The 21,864-nt window shown below is 42.3% G+C and overlaps 1 protein-coding gene across 2 annotated transcripts in view; it reads right to left on the bottom strand.

The window, feature by feature from the left end:
- DOCK1 (dedicator of cytokinesis 1) overlaps positions 1–21,864 on the bottom strand; it is a 258,125-nt gene that overhangs the window by 74,265 nt on the left and 161,996 nt on the right. For both annotated transcript variants that reach the window (XM_084289957.1, XM_084289958.1), the window contains exons 30-32: positions 7,697–7,775; positions 6,988–7,088; positions 3,737–3,795 (exon numbers count right to left, since the gene is read on the bottom strand). In XM_084289957.1, the coding sequence (XP_084146083.1) occupies positions 3,737–3,795; positions 6,988–7,088; positions 7,697–7,775 (239 nt within the window). The remainder of the gene's footprint in view (positions 1–3,736; positions 3,796–6,987; positions 7,089–7,696; positions 7,776–21,864) is intronic.

Here is a 21,864-nt window from a genome sequence, read left to right as displayed (position 1 = left end):
TTATCCTGTGCAATGCTGTGCCACAACACAAAGCATCAGAGTGACAACCAAAGGCAATGATCCTGCTCTGGTGCCCGAGAGCACGCACTGCAGCTGCTTGTCACACGCAGCACTTGCTGATAAACAACCGAACAATGAATTCTCCTTTTTTTCCCCCAGGAGCGCAGGAACTCCCACGCAGAGATTTAATATGTGACAAGTCTGGGAGAAAACTGAGGCCTCTCTTCTGAAAACCAAATTGTGCATCTGCTTTAAAAACCACATTCAAAACCAGTATTTTTTTAGATATGTAAAAAGTCCTCCTCATAGTGACTTCTGCCTTGCCGTGAGATATGCTAGAGACCGCTCACACAACAGCAGCAAAATTGAGATAAAATCCAGGTGCTTTCTTTATCTGATAACCTGTGTGATTTGCATTTCCCAGGTTCTCCTAATTCATTTTTGGGCCACAAGACCAACGAAAAAATTTGCTAGCAACCTCACCTCTGACATGGGCCAGCTCTGAACATGCATAGCAAATACAGAGAATGTTATTTGTAATGACTTCTATGTATTTAATGCTCAAAGTTCAGGGCTATTTTTAACCCTAGCCTTCTTTCCAGTGACATTAACATCTCTGTCAAGACACCTTTTCTGAGGTCAAGTCCTTGGAGGAAACACTGGGCCAGTGACCAGCTTGCTGCAGGACAGCACCAGCAACAATTTCACTTCATCGTCAGGAATTTTACTCCTCCATCTTCTAGCTGGTTCAATAAGAGCAATGCTTGCTGATCTGTTTTTCCTCGATCAACATCATGAGGAAATAAATACATTTATATATATTGCTTCTTCAACGCTTCACTGTTGAAACCACTAACCACTGACAACTGGTATACATACCCTAGCATCAAACTCTGTTTTGTATATGCTGAACTGCACCACATAACACTTCTAAGTGCATGCTGTTTGATTCCCTGCATTTACCAAGACAGATACCACAGCTTTCCTTACGTTCCTACGGCACTTACTGTCTCACCCAGGGCTAAGGTGCCCCAGTGCTAACAAAACAGTGACTCAAAATAATGTATTGTTTTAAACTTGAGGTTGTGATATGGAAGGAAAAAAGCCTACCAAGACTAATATACATTGTTTTTGGTGCACACAGGAAAATAAAAGCAATACAGTGCTTTCAGAAAGCCAACGCAGCAGGGGCTCTGCACACTGGGACTACGGCTCCCTGAAGCCGTCCTCATTGCTTCTGCATCAGAGCACTCAAATTTAAAGCCTTCATGATCAAATCTAGCAAGGTATCAGACAGCACAGCTACAACGAGGACATAAGCAGAAAATCTGTCAAGCTGGATCTTTTACACATGGTTCCCTGTTGAAAACAAAAACCTTATTCGTAAATTACAGGTATTTAACGTGTGCATGCACACCGTTACCTATTGTACTCCACTATATAAGCTCTTTTGCATTAACTGCAGTAGGAAGGCTGGAATATTGCAGCCAACACTGCATCAGGAATACACAGGCAAGTATAACCTTTTGGAGTTTGCATTTTACTATTTAATTTCAGAAAATAAATTATACTCTTAAATGTGCATCACAGCTACTGGACTGTCTTGTTCCCAACGGGAAAGTTTTAACTCCACAAGTGTTGGATGTTAACCATGGCATTTGTGAACAACAAATGATGAGCTAAAATGAGAATTTGAGGCTCATCCATGCCCTTTAATACATAAATCAAAAGTCAAAGTTATTTGTCTTTATCATATCTTATGCACAATGACAGAGAGTCATAAAAAATTATATGCTCAAGCATATGCAAGAATTATAGGTTTTCACTTTTGATTTTGTTTCTGAACATATACATTAATAATTTGACTAATGTAGTGAAACTCCTAAGATAAAAGTGTCAAGCACACTACAATCAATTCCCCTGCAGTGGTAAGTCAGTATTATTTCTTAATTAATGCTGTGACATACATGAGATTGGTGAAGAGCCAGAAGTTAAACATGATCAGCATTGACTATCTGTATTACAAAGAAGTGGAGAAAAAGAAAGCTTCTCATTATGAAAAGTACAAAGGCCTTGTTGGATTGGGGTCCTGGCTCCGATTCACCTTTCTCCTGCAGGTTTTGTTGGGAAGAGCAGCAATTTACCACCTCCCTCACCATGTGCAATTTCAGAATTAATGATCCCAGTCTCCTAGGGAATCACGGACATTAGAGCTAGAAGAGGTCACGGAGACATCTACATAGGTAATATCAGCTTATAATGAAGAAACCAAAAATATGTCTAAAACTCTATCAAAAATAAAAAGGCTTTCCTGACAGAAACATTGAAGAAAACTTGCACCCCCCACCCGCTGCCAATCAATTCACAAAATGCTACTGGAAACGATTAGCATCTCCCTGTTAGTGGTGAAAAAATGAACCCAAAAGCTACTAAATAACCTGTCCTAGAGCAGCCAACATCAGCAACAGTAGTAAAAAGCATTACACAGTCTATAGCTCCCAGGTTGAGTAGAATAACCTCATGGAACAATAGCCAGATGTATAGCTATGTACACAAACATCCCTTCTTTCAGTCTGCTAAATGCCAGGAAAAGCACACAAGGTTGAAGAATCCGAAGATGCTAGAGAAATTAGGGAAAATAACAGATGAATACAGGGCTGTAAGCACAGAGCAGTGAAGGATTTGGCTAATAACTGACAAAGGAGCTGCCGGAGTCCTGAGCTGGCTGACCCAGCATCAGTCATGGTCCTGGTATCATTATCTGTCTGTCAAGTCCCATATCAGGTGTGCATTACACTTTAATCTGGTCTCCAGGCACTTAAGTCACAAAAGATGCTTCTAATAAAAAGTGATTTCGGCTGCTCTTGGAAGGCTTTTTTCATCATTCCAGCAGAGTGGATGCAAACTCTGCGATATCAAATAATTATGAGCCCTTGCATTCCCTTCTTTTATATGTGCTGATTTTTTTTTTTTCAAGTTTCAGCAACAACAGTTCAGCTAGAGATATAAGTGAAAGGGCAAACACATTTATTTCTGATAATTTAAGGAACTTTTGATGATACTCAGACACAGCTGAAGTGTCTCCACTGTTAAGCTCAGGAAAATGAAATCTGACAGATGAGTACACTCAGGTCGCAGTAAATACTCAGTTGCTCATGAAATTCAATCCCTGTATAGCTAAATTACACCCACAGAACAGACGCAAAGTTGAGGCAGGCAGCTATGCCTAATTTACCTACCAACTCCAGGGATGTCCAAGTTTCCATTCTTTGCTGATCTCCCTAAGTCATTCTGATAGAGCCAAGCAAGACCAAAAATCAGACTTTAAGCTGAATTTCCAGGCCACTGATATCCCTCGGACACGTTCATTTTGCTCTAGTTCCAGTTACTTTATCTACGTGTATGTATCTGTGCACACATCCGTACATATTTCTGTGTGTGTGTGTGTATTTATAAAGAAAAAATGAGAGTAAAAACCATTCAACAGATATCACCACACCCGCTTCTTTTTATTTACTGTGAGGTTGAATGCCATGAAAGAAAACTAAGATATGTAAACATTGACTAGTTATGTATGTTCCCAGACAGCAAAATAAGTGTGCAGAGGAGGCTTTATTTCTTAAATCACCTGCTTCCTAAACGTTATTTCAAGAGAAAGCAGGCTTGTTTCATCTGCACCTCGGTTTATACAAACACTGGGTGAAAGCATTAAGCAACAGGCGTTCGTGCTACTTACCCAGATTATACCACATGTCCCTGATTTCAAAACCAATCTGCCTTCTCATATCGCCGTATCTTAAAAAGAGAACAAAAACGTTTATTTATTTTCAAAAAATCTGACCAACTTTCTCCAAATTCAGATGATATCAATAACTCTACATGCCCTCCCTCCCCAGCTCAGCAATGCACCTATAAATGCTGAACCCTACAGAATTCAAACAGGGTGAAAGGGGAATCCAACTCGTTCAGGACACCCCAAGATGCAGCCACACAGCAGCAGCCTGCATCCTCACCTCCCGTTCCTCGCTCGCCTTTGGAAGACCTCAAAATTTAAATGCCTGCACCGAATTTCCACTTACTAAAGGGAGAACACAAAACATTCACCTGTGCAAACCTCTCCTTGCCACATTTTCTGATTACCTAACTGTCCTTTGGGACACGTGGGCGGTTACAGAGATTAATTGCGAGCATTTGCAATTTTCCTACCAGTGATGGCTGGAGGAAGCCTGACAGAGAGCTTCACGGCCTAAGGCCCTATTTTATTTTTACACACACTCTTAGCATCGCGTTGTCCTAGAAAAGAAAACCAGGAGCACCTTGTGACATCTTGTACGATGACGTGCAGAATCACAAAGAAAACGTTTCTGTGCTGCACACCGAGGGGATTTCTGTCCTGCGGGGCCAGAGGAAAACAAGAGGGTCCAGGCACTTCCCATGCCAATGTGGAATTGGAGGCTGCTTCTTCCCCTTTCTGCTCAACCCACCTCCCACCCTGCAGGGACGCTGGTGCCACCAGCACCCCGCCACCCACGCGTCTTAATGCTCTGCTCCCTCACCACGTTAATGAAAGGAAAGCTTAATGAATGGGAAACGCCTTATTGACTTCACTAATGACTGGATCAGGACCATCAACCTTCCTATGATTTTATGAAATGAGCTCCAAACTGTTTGGTATCCAGAATATTTGTATGTTGAAGGCCATTAATTAAGTAGCAGGATGAGCAAAACAGCAGTATCTGGCAACTTGTGGGATTTCTGGGAACGATAGTGAGGTGCCCTGTCATTAGTAAGGATTAAAAACATTTCTCTGTATCATTAAAAGTCTGTTATTATCTAACATTGAAATGCAATGTTTAGCAAAACCTACAAATTACAATAATTAGATTTTAATTATTAAATATTTAACATATTGAAATATATACTTAAAAAGGAGGGTGAGTGTGATATTGAGTTATTATTTATATCTCTTTGGCACGGAATTAATAGTGGTTTCACAGAGCAATAAAAGTTAGTGCTTCCAAACCATACATTTATTGCATCCGAAGAATTTACTGTCTTGGTTTTTGTCACCAGAACATGATTAAATTGAAAATAATAACTTATGAAAACATTATAAATAGAGATTTACAATTTAGCAAACTTCATTAAGTAACCACTTCAAATGACTTAATCTATTTACTTATATCAGCGGTGAGTAATGTCTGTTTATTTCTTGAAACCCTTCAATGAGATATGCGGCCCCATTTAATATAAAAATCACTCGGAGAAAATTTCCATCCAGGGATCCATCTCATCCTCACAAAGAGGAGCAGCAGCGCACGTACAGATTTCAGAGGCATTTCCAGTCCAGCCACAGCCCCGTTGGTTTTTGCCCAGATCAGGAGTCTGGCTGGGAATCAAATGCCCATGGAGGTGCAGAGAGACAGGGGTGGGAAAGAGAGGCAGGACCACGAGCAGCCATGGTTTTGATCCCTCTGCTTTCCAACTGATTGTAATTGGAGCACTCTGAGGTTTGTAGGTCTCCTTTAGACACTTAATTATAAAGAAGAGTTTGTACCACTGATCCCATTTCCAGCAACAGCACTGTTCATAAATTGTAACTCTAATGAAATGAGATTTACCTGGCTGTACAAAAGCATTTTGATTTCCCTTTGCAGAACTGTAACTACAATGTTATTTATGATATTTATATCACAAGTGCAAAACCCTGAGCTCTGTTTGACATCGCTTTTCCACTGAACTTGTAAATATTCCTGTTTCATCAAGGAAGCCCCATGAGTCATATGTATGTGTGCTGGATCACACGGTGCTGAAAAATTCTGTTTTAACACCCAGCGAAAGCACAGCTTCCAAAGAAAGCACCTCAAAACTCCTGATGGAGTGGACAAGTTCAAAGGGCAAAACTTTGCTGCTGGGGAGAAAAAAAAACAACGCAGGCACAGCCCTGAATTTTCTGGTCAAAGACTGCAACCCACACAGGGCTGCCAGTTAAAGCACAAAACCTTTTAAATCACATTTCACTGCAGCAGTGATAAACTCTTCCCATTCTCACTGCAGTATCTCTTATCATAATAACACACAGAAAGGCTTCCATTTAGAAAGTGAAGTAATACAAAATACACCCTCTCTCTCTCCACACAGATCCATAATATATATCATACGTATAAGCAGGCTGAGCTGGGCTTGCTCGGGGATTCACAGCTTTGAAACTGTCCATTTTTGTGCATTAACTGTGGTAACCTGATTAAACCTGGAAACAAACTGCTTTTGCAGGCATTCGTTACAAACACTAATGGCACAGAAACAGAATCCACGCATGTGGTCTGAAAACATTTTCCTGGCTTTTTTCTGTGCTCGCTGCTTCGTTAATGACAGGGTCCTCAGCACTGGAAGCCCAATGACATGTAGGAGAAATGCATACATCGAAATATTCATGCTTGGGTCTTTTCTCTTTTGACAGGTTTCATTTGCTGTGGGATTCTGAATAGAAATCAGATAGTTCAAGCTCCCTGGTCAGAGGTAGGCAATGTAATCCCTTTTAACCACGCAAGCATACAAGGCTGCAGTTACACAAACCCATTCTTCAGGGACATCACGGGGAAACTGTCTGTAGTTACGAAAATTCACTCTAAAAGGCCGTCAGGGATTAAGCAATAAAGAGTGCACATAAAATGAGATTAGAATAATCACAAAGCTAAAGTGATTTAAAAATGCGGTTTTATAATATGTTAATACTTCTGAAAAGTCTTGACTTTATGAATATCCTGCAGTATAAAATACTGTCTTCATCAGTAATGAATCATGTAATTTAGATCTTGATTCAAGGGTAGAAACACATGCAATACTTGATTCATGTTTTTAAAACCAACCTTTCATTATACCGTGATTGCATCTCAATTTGAATGGATTTAGCTAAGAAATTAAACTAAAATTATGTTAATAGACCTCAAGTTCTTGTCCATGATTTAGATGACGAATAGGACTTACTTGTTAAGTATTTTTGCTCTCTTAGCACTTGAAAAATTCTCCAGTTGTAAGGACTCTTGCGTGAGAAAAGCAACAGCTAGGTGGAAGTAGTTGTTCCAAAGCTGAAAGGCCCCAGAATGACAAGAACAGATATCATTAATTCTTTGAAACGCTTTTTTTTCTATCTACAAAACATCCTAGAAGAATCTAAGTTATTCACATACAGATTTATAGGTGAAAATAACACAGCCATTGTTTCTTCGTATATTCTCGGTACATCTTCTCATCGCGTTTATGTTTCCAGGAAACATTCCCCATCTAGAAATCCCAAACGATTATGTGCTGATGATTCAAGTAAAATCAAATATGAGTACACAAATCTAGGTGGTGGTGGGAGAAAAAAAAAAAAGGACCCAGACTCAGGCTGCACGTTTGACTCGATAACTCTACTAAAGCAACTGCTTTAGAAAGGGGAGGACACCCCCTTTTGCTGTTCCTGAAGAAAAAAAGGAGTTTTCTGTGGTGCTCTCAGTAAGACTTGGTACTCTTGTAGGATGAGACCCACTTGACAAAAGGATCAGGAATACGTGCTGAGCCTGAAATGCCTTAACTGGGCTTCCAGGGTTCACGGTGACATACACACATACAACAGAAGTCTATGTTTGGGACAGAAACTTCTTCCGATATTAAGACTACTCCCCGAGACATTGTTTGGTGTTTCTTTTCTTACCTGTAACTCAAAGTTGGCTTGATCAAGAAATTTTTTGTTTAGCATATCTGCATACTGATTAATTGCTCGCAGGAAGACTCTGAAAGATCAAGAGAAAATTACATAATTACACACTCTTCAGTAGCACCTTTGTACGTTTGGCATCCCAATTAGACAAAAATCTGAGTCTGTCTGGAAAGTGAAATTTGTAGCTGTTACTTGAAAAGCAGTGTGATCTCACCACTGGTAAGCATACGGAATTATATGCAGATGTTCTCAAAATTAATCAAGCAAATTAGCATATGCAGAGTAAAGAAACAAGGAATGTTTGGGATAAAATCACTTGTCTTTAAAATATCTCATGATAATCAGAAGATCATTAAAAATTCAGTTTATTAGAAAAAAGTCTATTAATTTTTTTAAAGCTGAAGTATCTTAACGTTGTAGCTAACCTGGGGCTGAAATTGGCTGGACTTTAACTTGCAGGTGAAGCAAAACGTGTTTTTAAACAAATACGAGGCAGACACTGTTTTACTTATTGAACAAAAACATATAAAAATGCTCTTGAAGGACAGCCTTCAAAATATTGTTCAATGTTCTACTTCTCAAACGCTAATTTACTCCCTAGTACAGTTTATTGCTTCCCTGAAAAGGTTGCTTGTTAAATTGCAATAGAAGCTGACTTGACAAGCTTTAAAAATAAAACCAAATGGTATAGCATAAGTAGGTCACTACATATTCATGGTGCTGAAAAGGAAACATATTATTCTCTGGTATCCTCATCTCCATTCTCAAAATAAACATTAGATTCCTCCTGAAGACTCTAAATTTATGGTATGAAACTGCCAGCTAATGCCAAACGAGCTCGTCTTTTGAGCAAACTGTCTGTGGTACAGATTGATGTCTCCTGAAAGTACCAGTAACGATAAAGACCACTCATAAAATGTACAACTTTTTTTTTATTATTATTTTTTTCCCCCAATAGCAATCTTTAAGAAGAGATTTGCACTACTGGATGCAAATAACAGTTAATCTTTCTACGGGTTGATGAAAAAAAAAAAATCAGGATTTTTTAAAACAAAACAGTAGAAGCAGTTAAATCTTTTATTGAATTTAAGATACCTACTGATCTTTCCTGGAAATAATAATAAAAAAAAAAAAAGAGACCATTAAGCTAAATGTTTATTAGCCCAAGCAAAGTAAAACCTCTAGATAACACCCAGACAGCAGCATGGTATGAGAGATTATTCATGTGTACCAAGTAAATTACATAAGGCACAACTTCTGCCACCACTGGGATGTGTCTCTGCTATAAAGCTGGATTACCCCCACAGAAGTGCCACTGGAGGAGAAGGAAAGTATCCAAAAATGAAAAGAAAAACTAAGTAGATAAAGGAAAGCACAAAAGAAAATGTGAAAGATTGGAGAATATGTAAAATAGAATAGCATATATAAAAGAAAAAAGCCCACACGTGTAGGTACATTTATCTATAAATACACATATGAAAAAATCCCTCTCTTTATACACTTTACAGACATTTCACAATATCACTTTTTATACCTAAAGATCTCATTTGCATCCTCACACTTGTGCCCGGCACACGCAGAGCTGCATTTGAGGAACAGCAACTCCGTGCATTATTCACCAGTAACTTTGTCAGGGGATATATTTGGAAACTTCATTAAGGGATTTTATAAATGCGATGACTTCAGCACACACAAGAACCCACTGCAGACGGCTTTTAGATCTATGATTCAATTACTGAGCCGTAGCGTATACCAAGATGGAATCTGAAGTTATCCGTGTAATCAGAGCACCAACAATTGGCTATGTAGACTTATGTCCTGTTTTGTTTGGTTTTGAAAGCCTGACAATACCAGGAGATCCGCAAGGCTTCCCGGAAGGAGCAGTGATTTACCACAGCAGGAAGGGGCTCTCTAATGCTCCGCGCCTTGCGAAGATAAAATCAGATCCAATACAGGGAGGATTATGCCTACAATTTAATTATGTTGCCTCAAGACATCACTGTAATGTATTCAATCTGCTCCATCTAATTAAGCTTTGGAACAATCTCATTACTTTATATACCATTATTTTACTTTAAATTGTAGCTCTCATTTTTCCCCTATATTAATTCCAGTGCCTACAAATAAACAACAAAAAGTGCAGAATCCACTGTACCTTGCAACAGAAGAAGGACTAAACCACGACACACCTGTACCACGCTAATTGCCAGCAAACACCCTTCATCCAGCCCCTTCAGCCCATGTGCTACCCGTGGTTGGACTGCTGTAGGAGGGTAGGTGTTCCTCCCAAGTTCCTGCAGTGGAGCATCCGAAAAAGCGATGCAGAGATTTAAAGTGTTGATTTTTTAATTATTCGAGCCCCATTTTAATTTTCGTTTGATTAGATGATACACTCGCTCCTTCTGTTAGTGTGAAACGAGAAGTTATAAAGCAGAACAACCAGAAAGCAGTGCAACCCCTGCAACATCCTGGCACAATTAAAGGCACCAAAATGACTTCTCTCATGACCGAGCCCACGGAGCGTTCCAGCATCTTTCACTACCTCTGATGTCAAGAGAAAAGAAAGAAAGTTTGATGATTTTATCTCGAGAAGTTGATTTTGAGAATACATATTAAAATATTACCATGATAAGTAGCACGTTGTATAGCACTCCTGGACAATTTGGAGGCTTCCATGACACAGCTCTCCTCCCTTACCTCGCTGTAAAGTTCTGTTATGGGGCCCAGGGAAGGAAAGGCTGGGTTTAGGTACACGTACTTTGCTGCTGTGTTGGGATCCCTGACTCCTGACCACCTCGTGCTCTCTGACACGATCACACAGAAGCGAGGAGAGGTGCCACCCACAAGGCAAGCTGAGCCAGGATCTCAAAAAACAGGAGCAGAAATTGGATCTCAGAGAGTGTGTCAACATTCTGGAAATAATATGGAAGAAAATGCCATGATTTGGTTGTTCTTAACTGGAAAATACTGATCTTGAACCAGAACAGAAGGTGCTTGAGCATCATCTGGAAGCAAATTGATGCAGGAGAATGCAAACAACACGACCAACCCACAGCAGACTCTGTCCATTATTTGTTTCAGAAAACTTTCCATTAGGTTGTTCTCCAGGCTTAAACTGAAGCAGACAGATAGGAGCCACCTGCTCTTGCTCTTCTGGTACCACAGTGAAGAGGAGTGATTAAAAAAGACACAAACAGAAAGATGGCAGAGAAATCATCAGGTTTCTGGAAAGCATCTTAAGGATGCAGATAAGTCAAATCCACTGCTGACTGGAAATTGTGCTGCAGATGTTGCACAGAAGTATTGAAAACAACTGTCGCTGAGAAAAAAAAAATAAATAGCGTTTTCACCTGGAATATTCAAATACCTTCCTGTGAATGAGCTGCAATTTAGTGACAAAGAATCAAAAGAAATAACAACGGACCTGGCAAAAGCACAACGGTCTGGCTGGCCTGCTTCACCACTGCAGTACTACGCTCAGTCATGTGGTTTGTCAATGAGAAAGATGATTTCTCTGAAGAGATCATGCAGATAGACTAAAATTTTGCTCAGTGAATTCTTGGCTACACTCCAGGAAATGGCACGTTATCATCTGTGAGGTTTGCCGCAAATCACGGTTCAGGTTTATGCCCCAATAAAATTCAAAAGTAGAAATTGTTTATGAATAATTCCAGGTGTTGGTCCGATACTCTTCCTCTTTCGATGCAGGTGCTTATGGCTTGCACTAACTTCACTGTAAAAGTTGTAGAAACTGGAAAAAACAGGGGAAACTGGCTTCTCAGAACAGGCAGAATTAAAACAACCGCACCAGTTCTGTACTGCAAAATAAGCTGGCTGCTTAAAATTAAGGACATCCTTACGTAAGGATGAAAGGCGTACATGGAACTGGCTGGGCCAACGGGGGAGCATCAAAACACCTCCTGTGTTCAATGGAGATTCATCAGTCCGCAGTGGCAAACCTTTCCTTGGTGTAATTAATAACGAAGATCAGCGTCTAGCTGCATGTGCATAAAGAGAAGTGCTTTTCTTGAAGTTCAGTCTTGATTAATGAAAGAAGTTATCCGTGTCAGGAAGAGCCACAGAAGTTGAAACCTTGAGTGAGAGAGGACTGAGAGCCAGGGACTGATTTTAACATACCCTGCTACACTCGTACACTTGCTGATAAGACGCCTTATCAGTTCTTTATGAACCAGGAGGAATAATCACCTGCACTGGCACATGGTGGAAACTGCACAGGGTGTTGGTGAATGGTGGCACCAAAACCACTGAACACCTCTGTGCCACCACGCTACGAACTGCTTGGCCTGGCTCTAACAGGGCAAGGGGCAACTGTAATGGGAACAAAGTTCCCAAATAAAATAGGAAATACCTTGGGATGCTAAGGACCGGCTATGGAGAGCAGGAATTCTCCTCAATATGTTAGAGGAGCAGTGCTGAGAAGGGGAGCAGGCACAAAACTTATAAATGATGGCATAAAGTACCTCAAAAACATCCCGGGAGCTTGCTGTTCTACAGACATCGCTTTTTTGTTTCCCTAAAACCAAAACAGAAGTAAACAGGTGAAGCAACCATCTGAGACACGGCTGGGGATCACGCACCCCGCCCTGCCTAGTGCAGCAGGACGGGTCAGTCCTCATTTCTTCCAGTTTCTCCTCATTTATGGCCCTCACTCCAGAGTCAATAAATCCATTCATATGCTGCTGGTTCAAGCCGTAAACACAACCTCAATTGCAACCAGTGTGTATTTATGCTGTTAGTGATTATTAATCACATCCAGAGGGCTCACAGGTTTGTGGCTGCACGCTTGGAGATTGCTCCCCCAAATAACGCAGACATTTAGGCTTTGACTCTGTAACTTTACCGTTGTAGAGAGGCCCTCCTTCACGTGTACAACCTCACCGAGGCCAGGAGGCTGTTCCTATTTATCAAATCCAGACTTGCAGTGGTAATAATAAATGAGGAAGGGACAAAGGGACTCAATTCATAAGTGTAACAGCAGTCACGGTGCCAAACACCTCTCCCCCGCTTTCTCAGGTACAGTCGGTTTTTTCCTTCTCCCTGTCTTATAATTAATCAAGTGCCCTGATTTGCTTGTTCGCTCCTGTTTAACGATGTTTTATGCCCCATTTTCTTTTCATTTCACACGGTGCTGCGGCACACCTAGCGCATCCCTAACACACGCATAGATCAGCTGCCTCTGCAAAAAGGTTGTGTTTTGGAGCACGAACCCACAGAGACATTCCCAAAGCAGAACCATTCTCACAGCACGTCCTGTTTTGTCCATCATCTGCTTAGATCTAGCATCCAGGGGCTCAGGTTCACACTACAAGCACAAAATTCTTATGACACGAAAATAGGGAAGCAGCGCGAGCTGCAAGTGTGCGCCCCGCTACTCCTCCTTAAGCGAACATCAAAAAAGAAGAAGGAAAGCACCAACGAGCAAAGGGACGGATGGATTCCCTAATGACAGAATAACTACCTAAACAAGGATATATAGACACAGCTTAAAATAATTTAGGTTTAGCTGATAATTCGATAAAAGAGAGGGAATTTGAGTGAGGTTGTAAAAGGCACTATTATGATGTCATTTCAGTTAATTTAGATGGAGGGATAATGAATGCTTTATTACAGCCGATCAGCCTCCCTGCACATCATCATGCTTTGCATGCCTGAGCTTTTGCTGCTCTGGGAGACAAATTTACTGCGCATATATGAGACAGACTACTCTTATCTTGTCAGGCTGCCTACGAAACAACAGACCTAGACCTTGAAATCCCAGAGCAAAACCCAAACCTGAGCAAATGCTCACTAAGGCATGAATAGCAATGTCTCCTTTTAAAGAGCAATCACTTCAAATACCTTCACGTTAGTTTTCGGCTTTCCAGTCGCAAAGCACAGGTAAGTTTTAAACAACTTTTCACTCACGTGTGAATTAAAACTTGTATTTTAATATACCCCTACAGGCGCTTTTTCCTTCGCATCACATACAGTATGTGATACGCCAATGACTGGGATCCTGGAACATAGAAAACACGTAATATGCAGGTACTTATTATGGACATAGGAGTCAAAATCATCAAGATGTGTGAGCGCGAAGGTATATCTGATGTCTTTGCATCTCCTGCCAATCTTCTCCCTCCCCAAATTCTCTCTTTCTTTTCGTATGCTGGTATTACTGTTCATCCTTTCTCACCTCCAAACTTAACAACTGCCCGGCCCCCATCAAGGCTTCCAAAATCCTTTTTGTTTTACACTCCTGTATGTAATAGTTCCTCTGTCCAGCCTACTTTCTTCTTCTTTTTTTTTTTTTTTTTTTTTTTTTAGCAGTACATTTAAAAGGTTCCTCGCAATATATTCTTTCTAATTCATCAGGCTAAAGAGCAGTCAAAACGTAGAAGGGGGAAAAAAAAGAAACAAAAGCCTTGATCATTTGCTTTCTTTTGAATTACAATTCCTGGGCTGACTATGATAATAGCCCAGAGTAATCCCAAAGAAGACTTGCTACTAAATACTCACATTAGCATAATCTTCTCATAATGTCTACTTCACACCAGCACAGGTGCACCGTGTCACTTTATTAACCTATTTTCTAATAAATATTTCAGAAACAGTTTTAGCATATTATCTATAATCACTGACACCTCTTCCCTAATTTATATTCCGGGCTGTGTGTCCTCTAAAACAATGGGGACAGACGAATGAAAAATAACTGCAAGTTGCAGAAGGACGGATTTGAGGTCTGACTACCAACGGTAGGCACCGTGTAACGCTCACAATGTGTTTGTTTTTACAAATCACCTTTTTGGTACAGTTATCTCATGTGTTAAGATCAGTTTTTGCAATCAACCCTGTCGGAATAGACAGGCAAAAGTGCTACAACGCTGGACAATCGAATGAGAAACGTTAACAGAAATAAACAATTTAAAATAAAGTTTGAATGGAGATTCCATTCAAATGTCCTTGTAGATGTACTTTGCCTACCCAGAAGCGTGATGGATCCGTGTGGAGAACACAGGCCACCTCAAATGCCTGCTGAAATGATGGGACTTCCAACAAGAAAAGGATCCTTAGCGTGAGGATGGGCACAAGTAGAGGTAGCAGAAACCCATTGTGAAGACGAAGACGTGGCTGTGAGGCCACACCAGGATGTCCCACACCTCTGAACCAAAAAGAGCCCACAACCAGCACCTTTCTCCTCCTCAGCGTGCCCCACGCCTGTGCCAATGCTTCCTTCCCAAAAGCACTGGTAAAGTTTGTCTCCTGAAATTCTGCCTAAGATTTAACGCCAGCCACGGATATAACCTCGTGTACTAAATCTCACCTCCTAGGGATTTTTATGACGGAGTAATAAAAGCTCAGAAATGGTGTTTTCTAATGGAAATGCTACAAGACAATTTAATTTAAGAGTTTTTAGCTAAGGCTACAATACCGGGAAGCCGGCGTCCACTGCGAGCGGACAGCATCAGCATTCCTCTTCCCAAAAGTTAATATTCTAAAGAAAGACGACTTACTGAATTCAAAAAGACTATTTTATTACGATACCTGGCAGAATTGCAATAGATCTCCTAGCTTAAAAGAAAGGTAATTTGTTGCAGTCCTGCTAGAAGAAATCTGAAGTCGCCTCAGCCATTAAACGAGCAGTTTTCACTTTAATGCACTGCCCAATAAAAGGCAAAAAGGCTTTGCTACGGAACACTTCTCACAGCCTGCCCTGGCCGAGTTTACCTGCTGAAAGCATCACTTCCCAGAAGCTGTGCAACCACGGAGGGGAGCTGCGAGGGCTCCCAGGCACTTGCCCAGGCTGCTGGCCAGGATTCGGCTAGGTGTTGCAGGGGTAAAAATCAATAAACCCAAAGATTTTTTTCCCTATCGCATTGTTTTTTTTTAAGAATTAAATCTGGAAAGAGAAATAATTTTAAAAAGGTAATACACTCACGTGAAGTGTGAGAAAGGACACTGGGTAAGTTTTCCTGCAAAGGGTGAACGTCCCGTGAATTTGGGGAAAAAAATAATCAAATACATGACGGCGTCTCAGGGTTTGCAGCAAGGGAACCTCTCTCATTTCCTGCTGACAGCACTGTCCTTTGTTACTTCGGCATTTCTACAGGTACCCTGAATACAGATGAAGGCTACTTCGGGTAATTATGGATAAATCAATAGAATCGATTTGCTACATTTCAAATTCTTTGACATTTTCATCAATCGTGCAATCAATTGTTTAGACAATTGCAGCTGGCTAAATAAATCTCATAACGCTTGGAAAATAATCCTAATTTTTTCCTGCGGATATTTAATTACTCTATCAAAGTCCGTCACAGAATACAAACGAGGAAGAAGAAAGGAATCTGCAGAGCAAGGAGTGCAAAGGTGAGTTCAGCACCACATCAGTGCTGCTGGGGTCATAAATCCGGTGTGCCCCACTCAGTTGGCTGGAAAGGACTTCTTGCTTTGTACAGCATCCAAAATGTAAAGTTAATCATGATGTCTGATGGCAAAAAACTTCCATGGAAGGGAAAAGGAATTCAGCTTTTCGCCCTGTGCCTTACTGTTACTTTTGTAGTCTCACTACCAAGAATCCCAACCAAGAGACGCTGCCCAGAGGAGCCAACTCTCACAAAATTAGGACCAACTTTGACAAAATTAGGACCTCCTTCCTCCCCACCCCACGTGGTAAAAACACGATGTTCTGGTGAGAGATGTGAATGATGTACCTGCAGTGGCTGCTCTGCTTTGCTACTCCACGGACACTTATGTTGCTGGCAGCCTTGCAATGGGATCACTGATGCTAGAAACATATGGGGGGAAAAAAACCACAAAAAAACCTTCCCGGAGCTTTAGGTAAGCCTGCATTTGATCCAAAGCATTGCTCCTAAATTTTGCTGTGACACAGAACATTTCAGGAAGGCAGCGGGCTATGCGAAGAAGGAGTGAAGCGAGACGGGAACAGCACTCCCATCCCGAGCAGCCCACTGCTCGCGTAACCCAGCTATTAACCTCTGGACAAGATCAGCGCTTTGCTGTTCTTCTAATTTCTCTTGCAGGCTCCTGTCTGCAGCAAGGAGACATGGCTCAGTAAGGAAAGGGTTTTCGCTTCCTGCCCAGGGTTCGCATCGGAGCTGAGACTGGCTGCAATTAGCAGCCCCAGGTGATCCATCCCGAGCAGCCCCACAACATCCCTCTCATACATAACATTTTTTCTCTTCTGGTGCATCCCTTATTTTGGGGAAGCCCGGAGACGCTGATTCCCTCTGACTGCCTTCAGCCTTCATTTCGTCCTTACGAGGCACGTGCTTTCTGCAGTTTAGACGGGCTAAATAATGCTGCAGATAAAAACAGACCGTCTTATAACAAACCACAGCGGAAAGGAACAATCAAACCCATTTTTGTTCACTCCCCTAACATGTGTTTTGGATGCCGTGAGCAGCCACTTCTGCAGGGAAGCATCGCGCTCTGGTGCAGCACGGCTGTGGTTTGAAGCCTTCGGATGCGTTCGGGGCTCTGGAGGACCCGGCCCTCCCTGTGCCATGCCAGTCCTCCCCAAAATTCCTCCCTGCGATTTTACAACCGGCAATTCATTGCTGCCTGGTGAAGTCAACACCTCGGAGGCAAATGCAATCAGGGTCACAAAAAAAAATAATAACAATGGCCAAGTGCATCAATGAGAAAGTTTCTGTTGAAATTGTGAAACTGTACAGAGTTGTGAAATATAATTGTGGCCACTGAATATGGCCGTACCCCTACGAGTACAGCCAGAGGTATCTTTTTTTCTACTAAAGACTCTCCCCTGCCTCCACACCGAGGATGGAGACCGAAGAGATGAAGCACCATTAAAGCATCGCCCGCCCTCTAGAGAAGAACTACTAATAGGACAATAATATGGCCTTCAAATGGGAAACTGGTAATTATTTTAATGTCCTGGCTGCAGGATTCTTCCAACTAGATCCTCCAGCAAGAAATCTGCTCCTTTACCGTTTCTCTCATGCCATACTTCATTTTCTCTCTGTGTTAATCTGAGGAAGCTCTTCACGACACAAAAATACACTATATAGGGGTAAGGTATTTTTAAACCTACAGGAAACGATCTGGCTTTTGAAATATATATATATAGCGTCTTGGAAACCCTTTTTTAGTACACCGTAAGGCTAAACTTTTATCTCTGAGAGATGAGTTTGCACGACTGGGTGATGACTGGAAGGGGCGGCTGCGGTATGTTGAGTCTTCATCTCCGCTGCAGCTGAGCCATATCAAAGTTTGGGTTAACACAGAGATAAGCGTGTCCCCAGTACTAAGGCAGCTCTATTCACTGTGTCCGAAATAGGGAATTTTGGATTTGGAAATGACCCGAATTTGGAAAGTTCCTGACTGAGAGCAGAGCAGAGCACTGTGAACCCCCTGTGAGGACAGGACAGACAGCCAAGCACTTCCCACAGCAGTGCCATTGGGATGATTTCCCTGGACGGGGTCAAAGTCTAGTTGGGCAAAAGGCTCGCATAACATTTATGCACCATTTATGCTCCTTTTATGCTCTCCTCCGGCCTGAATTGCATATTTTGTCTATCTCCAGACATGTAATTTATAATGCCAATGGCACTGAAGCCGAGCAGCTTCTCTGCGAGTAGCCTGTAATTATTTTATGGGCTCAGATGGGTGACAGGAACAAAGCGAGAAAAAAAAAAAAATCCGTACCAGCCCCAGTGCTGGGAGTTTTTCCCTTTTCAGTGAAACCAACAAAACATCCACAGCGAAGATGATTTTTTAAGGCGATGGTGGCACAGGCAGCAATATATAGCAACACCTAAAGCTGCCATAATCTTATCCAGCTTAATATTCTGTAATGAAAGAGCGTATCACTTCGCTGTTGAAAACCATGATGTGTACTTGCCAGAGGAATCAGAGGAGTGGGGCACTCTTGGTATCCAGCAGCCTGTCCCTGGGGGCTGCCCCTGGCCCCCAGCAGCACGTCTGTGCTGGGCGGGTGCCGCAGCCCTGGCACAGGCTGCCCAGAGAGGGGCTGGGGGCTCCTCCTGCAGAGCTTCAAACCCACCGGGACCTGGGGCTGGGCGCCCAGAGGGACTGAGCTCCCTGCCCACATCAGCCAGGCTGCAGTTCCGTGGAGTCTCGTGCCAGGACATCTGTATTACAAATCCACACGAAGCCAATACACAACTTGTTTTCTCCCTCCGCTGCACCGAGGTTTAAGCAATAATGTATGTCTGAAGTCATACACCACCAGCTCAAGGCCGGTGACACAGTGTTTGAGCATCCCGAACTTGCAGCAATTATACCCACCGAGCGTGGGATGGGCTGGGACGCAGGGAGAGACAGCGACGTGCCCCGTGAGGACGAAGACTTGTTTGGATGCAGACGGATTCTCCCCACTCCCAGTAATGAAGCTGCTGTTGCAGCATCGCTCGGGCGCCAGCAGCAATAAGCCAGGAGTGAGCTGAGCAGCACGCCGAGACTACCAATGGGTCCTTCTGATGGAGAGGGATGCTGGCATTACAGCCATGAAGGACAGGGAAATGCTGCTTGTGGAAAGGATATTGATGCTCACCCAGATGAGATTTGCCAGCGTCCACCTGCAGCAGACATTATGGGAAGGCTGGCGAAGGTGAGAAGCTATATAGGCCAGCACCAAACAACTCCAGTATTTGTCAAAGGTTTATATAAGGTAAGAAGCACAGCTTTCTGGACCTTTTCCATATCCTAGCAGACAAATTAAAGCCAGAACGGGATGCAGTTTGTTCAGATTTTTACATATTTTCAGCTTTAACGTCAGTAGCACACAGACTGCGATCGCTGAAAATGGGTACCCGAAAGATATTAAAAGGGGCTGCAAGTGGCACGCAGAGCTCCGGCAGAATTTATAGCGCCTTCGGTCAAAAGTGGTAGCATCACAGCAGCAACACAAAAGCCTGCACTAAGGGCTCGGTTTTGCTCACACCGACAGCCAAGAAGATGTGGGAAGGCCTGCTGAAGATTTAGGGGATGTTAAAATGGAACGTGTCCTATTTCAGCTTTCCTCATCATCCCCGGGTCTCTGGCAGATAACAGTATTTTATAAGAAAACATGTAACAAGTTTTTTTGTACATTATCGCTAAAATGACTTCAGTACTATTTTCTGAAAATGCCAACTCTGAGATAAAGATTCATTTTCCCCGTATTTTCGGAGCCTCTTCCTTTTTCTCTAGCTTTATGGGAAAGAATAACATCCCCTCCCCTGCTATTTGGGCCATGTAATTCAAATTTTACTGGGAGAAATAATGAAAAGGGTTTTACGATCTCTTTTTAGATATACCTACCTTAATATTTAATCTGCTCTATCGCAGTCATGAAAGTCTCTCTTTAGGCATGCTTAAAAGTTACACATTTCCCATCACCCGTGCAACAACGTACGGGTGAAAATGAGCCTCGCAAAAAGCAATTTAGCTCCCTCTATAAGAGAGCATGAGCTGAGGAAACCATTCAAGTGCTGCTCCTATAACGGGGAATAGATTCACTTCTGTGGTGTTCTCTCCGATTTGTAATTTTGTATGAAACCGTAATATTTTTATTCCTAAGCCGTCATTAAATGTTTAAGAATCAAATGCCAGCAAAAAAAGGGAGGAATAAGGACTTCTGAAGGTTCTCCTGCGATGGCAACTCTGAAAGCGCTGACATTTTCATCAGGAATAACCCGAATCCCTTTAGTAACATTGCTCGCTTGCAGCAGAGGTCAGAAGCCCCATTCAGCCTGTCCTTTACCACGTGCCAAAGCCAAGGACAAAACCCCAAATTCAGGGCACTGCAGGCTGCCCCTCATCCCTGCACCAGCACCCCTCTGGGGTCACGATGCCACCTGAGGGTCAAGCACCATGGGACAAGCTGCTGACCCCAAACCCGGGCACCCCACACCTTCCTCCCAGAACATTGCCATGTAGGGTTCCCGTCACCAAGCGCCAGGCAGCGGTGCTCCTGCTGCCCTGCAGGACGTGCCTTCCTGGGCATTTGAATCACTTAACAGGCTCAAGTATACATCTCAAGTTTTTCTTTTAAATAACAAGGAAAGAATGATAACAACCTGACTAACAGGATTCTTCGCCCCGAGGGAAGGAAAACCAAAATTCATTAGGAGATGTTATACCCTGTAACATGCTACGGATAGGCTCCGAATATTTTCACAGCCTGTGCCACTCTGCAGGTCTTGGCATGCCACCTACGTCCCTTCTGTACAAAAAGAAAATACAGATTGAGTCACAAAATAAACAGAGCTGAAGAATTTCCCCCAAACCTGAGCAGTATTTCAAACTGCCACCCACCTCCCAAACATTCCTCATTACACCGTACCACCAACTGCTGAAGACGCTTTTGCGCCTCCATTAAAATACTACGGGACAGCTCAGATACAAATAATTATCGATTATTTTCTCCGTGCCGCAGTTGGATAATTTAATTGTGCAGACACACAAAGAAGAAAGAACAGCGCAGAGTCCAAATTAACCCTCCGCGCATTATTTCCGCAGGAGAATGTCTTAATTGCAATTACGCATTCAGAGACCAGCACAACACTTTGTTCTTAATTTGTATGTCGTATAATGAATAGGTTTTAAATTAGTCAAAAAAAGTAAATATTAGACTGTGACAAATCATAATTACTGCATGATCACAGCTGTATAAATTAACTTCTGCTAAGAAGTTTTCAGTTGTGGTAAACAGGCTTTTTTTTTTGTTTGTTTTTAAGTCAATTTGTGCAGCACAGTGATTTGGGGGCTCGCCTTCTCTCATTCAAAATTACTTAAGAACACATTTATAGGGTCAGGCTCAGAGAAAAGTGGCTCTGGAAAACATAAGAACACTGTAGCGTGTTGCTTTGCCTAAATTAACGTGAAAAGTGCTGGGAACAGCAGTGTGCCAGCACAGCTTCTGATGTGCAGGCCGCCAGCTCTGAGACAGGCCCTGTGAGGGGTGGGATGTGGTGGGGGACAGACACAGCAACCCCACAGCACGGGCTGAAATCTGGGCTGAATTTCACTGATCTAAGAGCCGTCTGCGATACAGATGCAGAGAAGGGCAGCTCATCATACAAGGGCAAATTCAACAAGCACAGACGGGCAATAAAGATAGATACTGAGCAAAATCAGAATATGGGATGTCCAATACGACTCCTGGTGGGCCACCATAG

This window comes from Netta rufina (genome assembly GCF_964035555.1).
Source record: "Netta rufina genome assembly, chromosome: 7".
NCBI lineage: Eukaryota > Metazoa > Chordata > Aves > Anseriformes > Anatidae > Netta > Netta rufina.
This window is presented reverse-complemented; position numbering and strand designations above follow the sequence as displayed.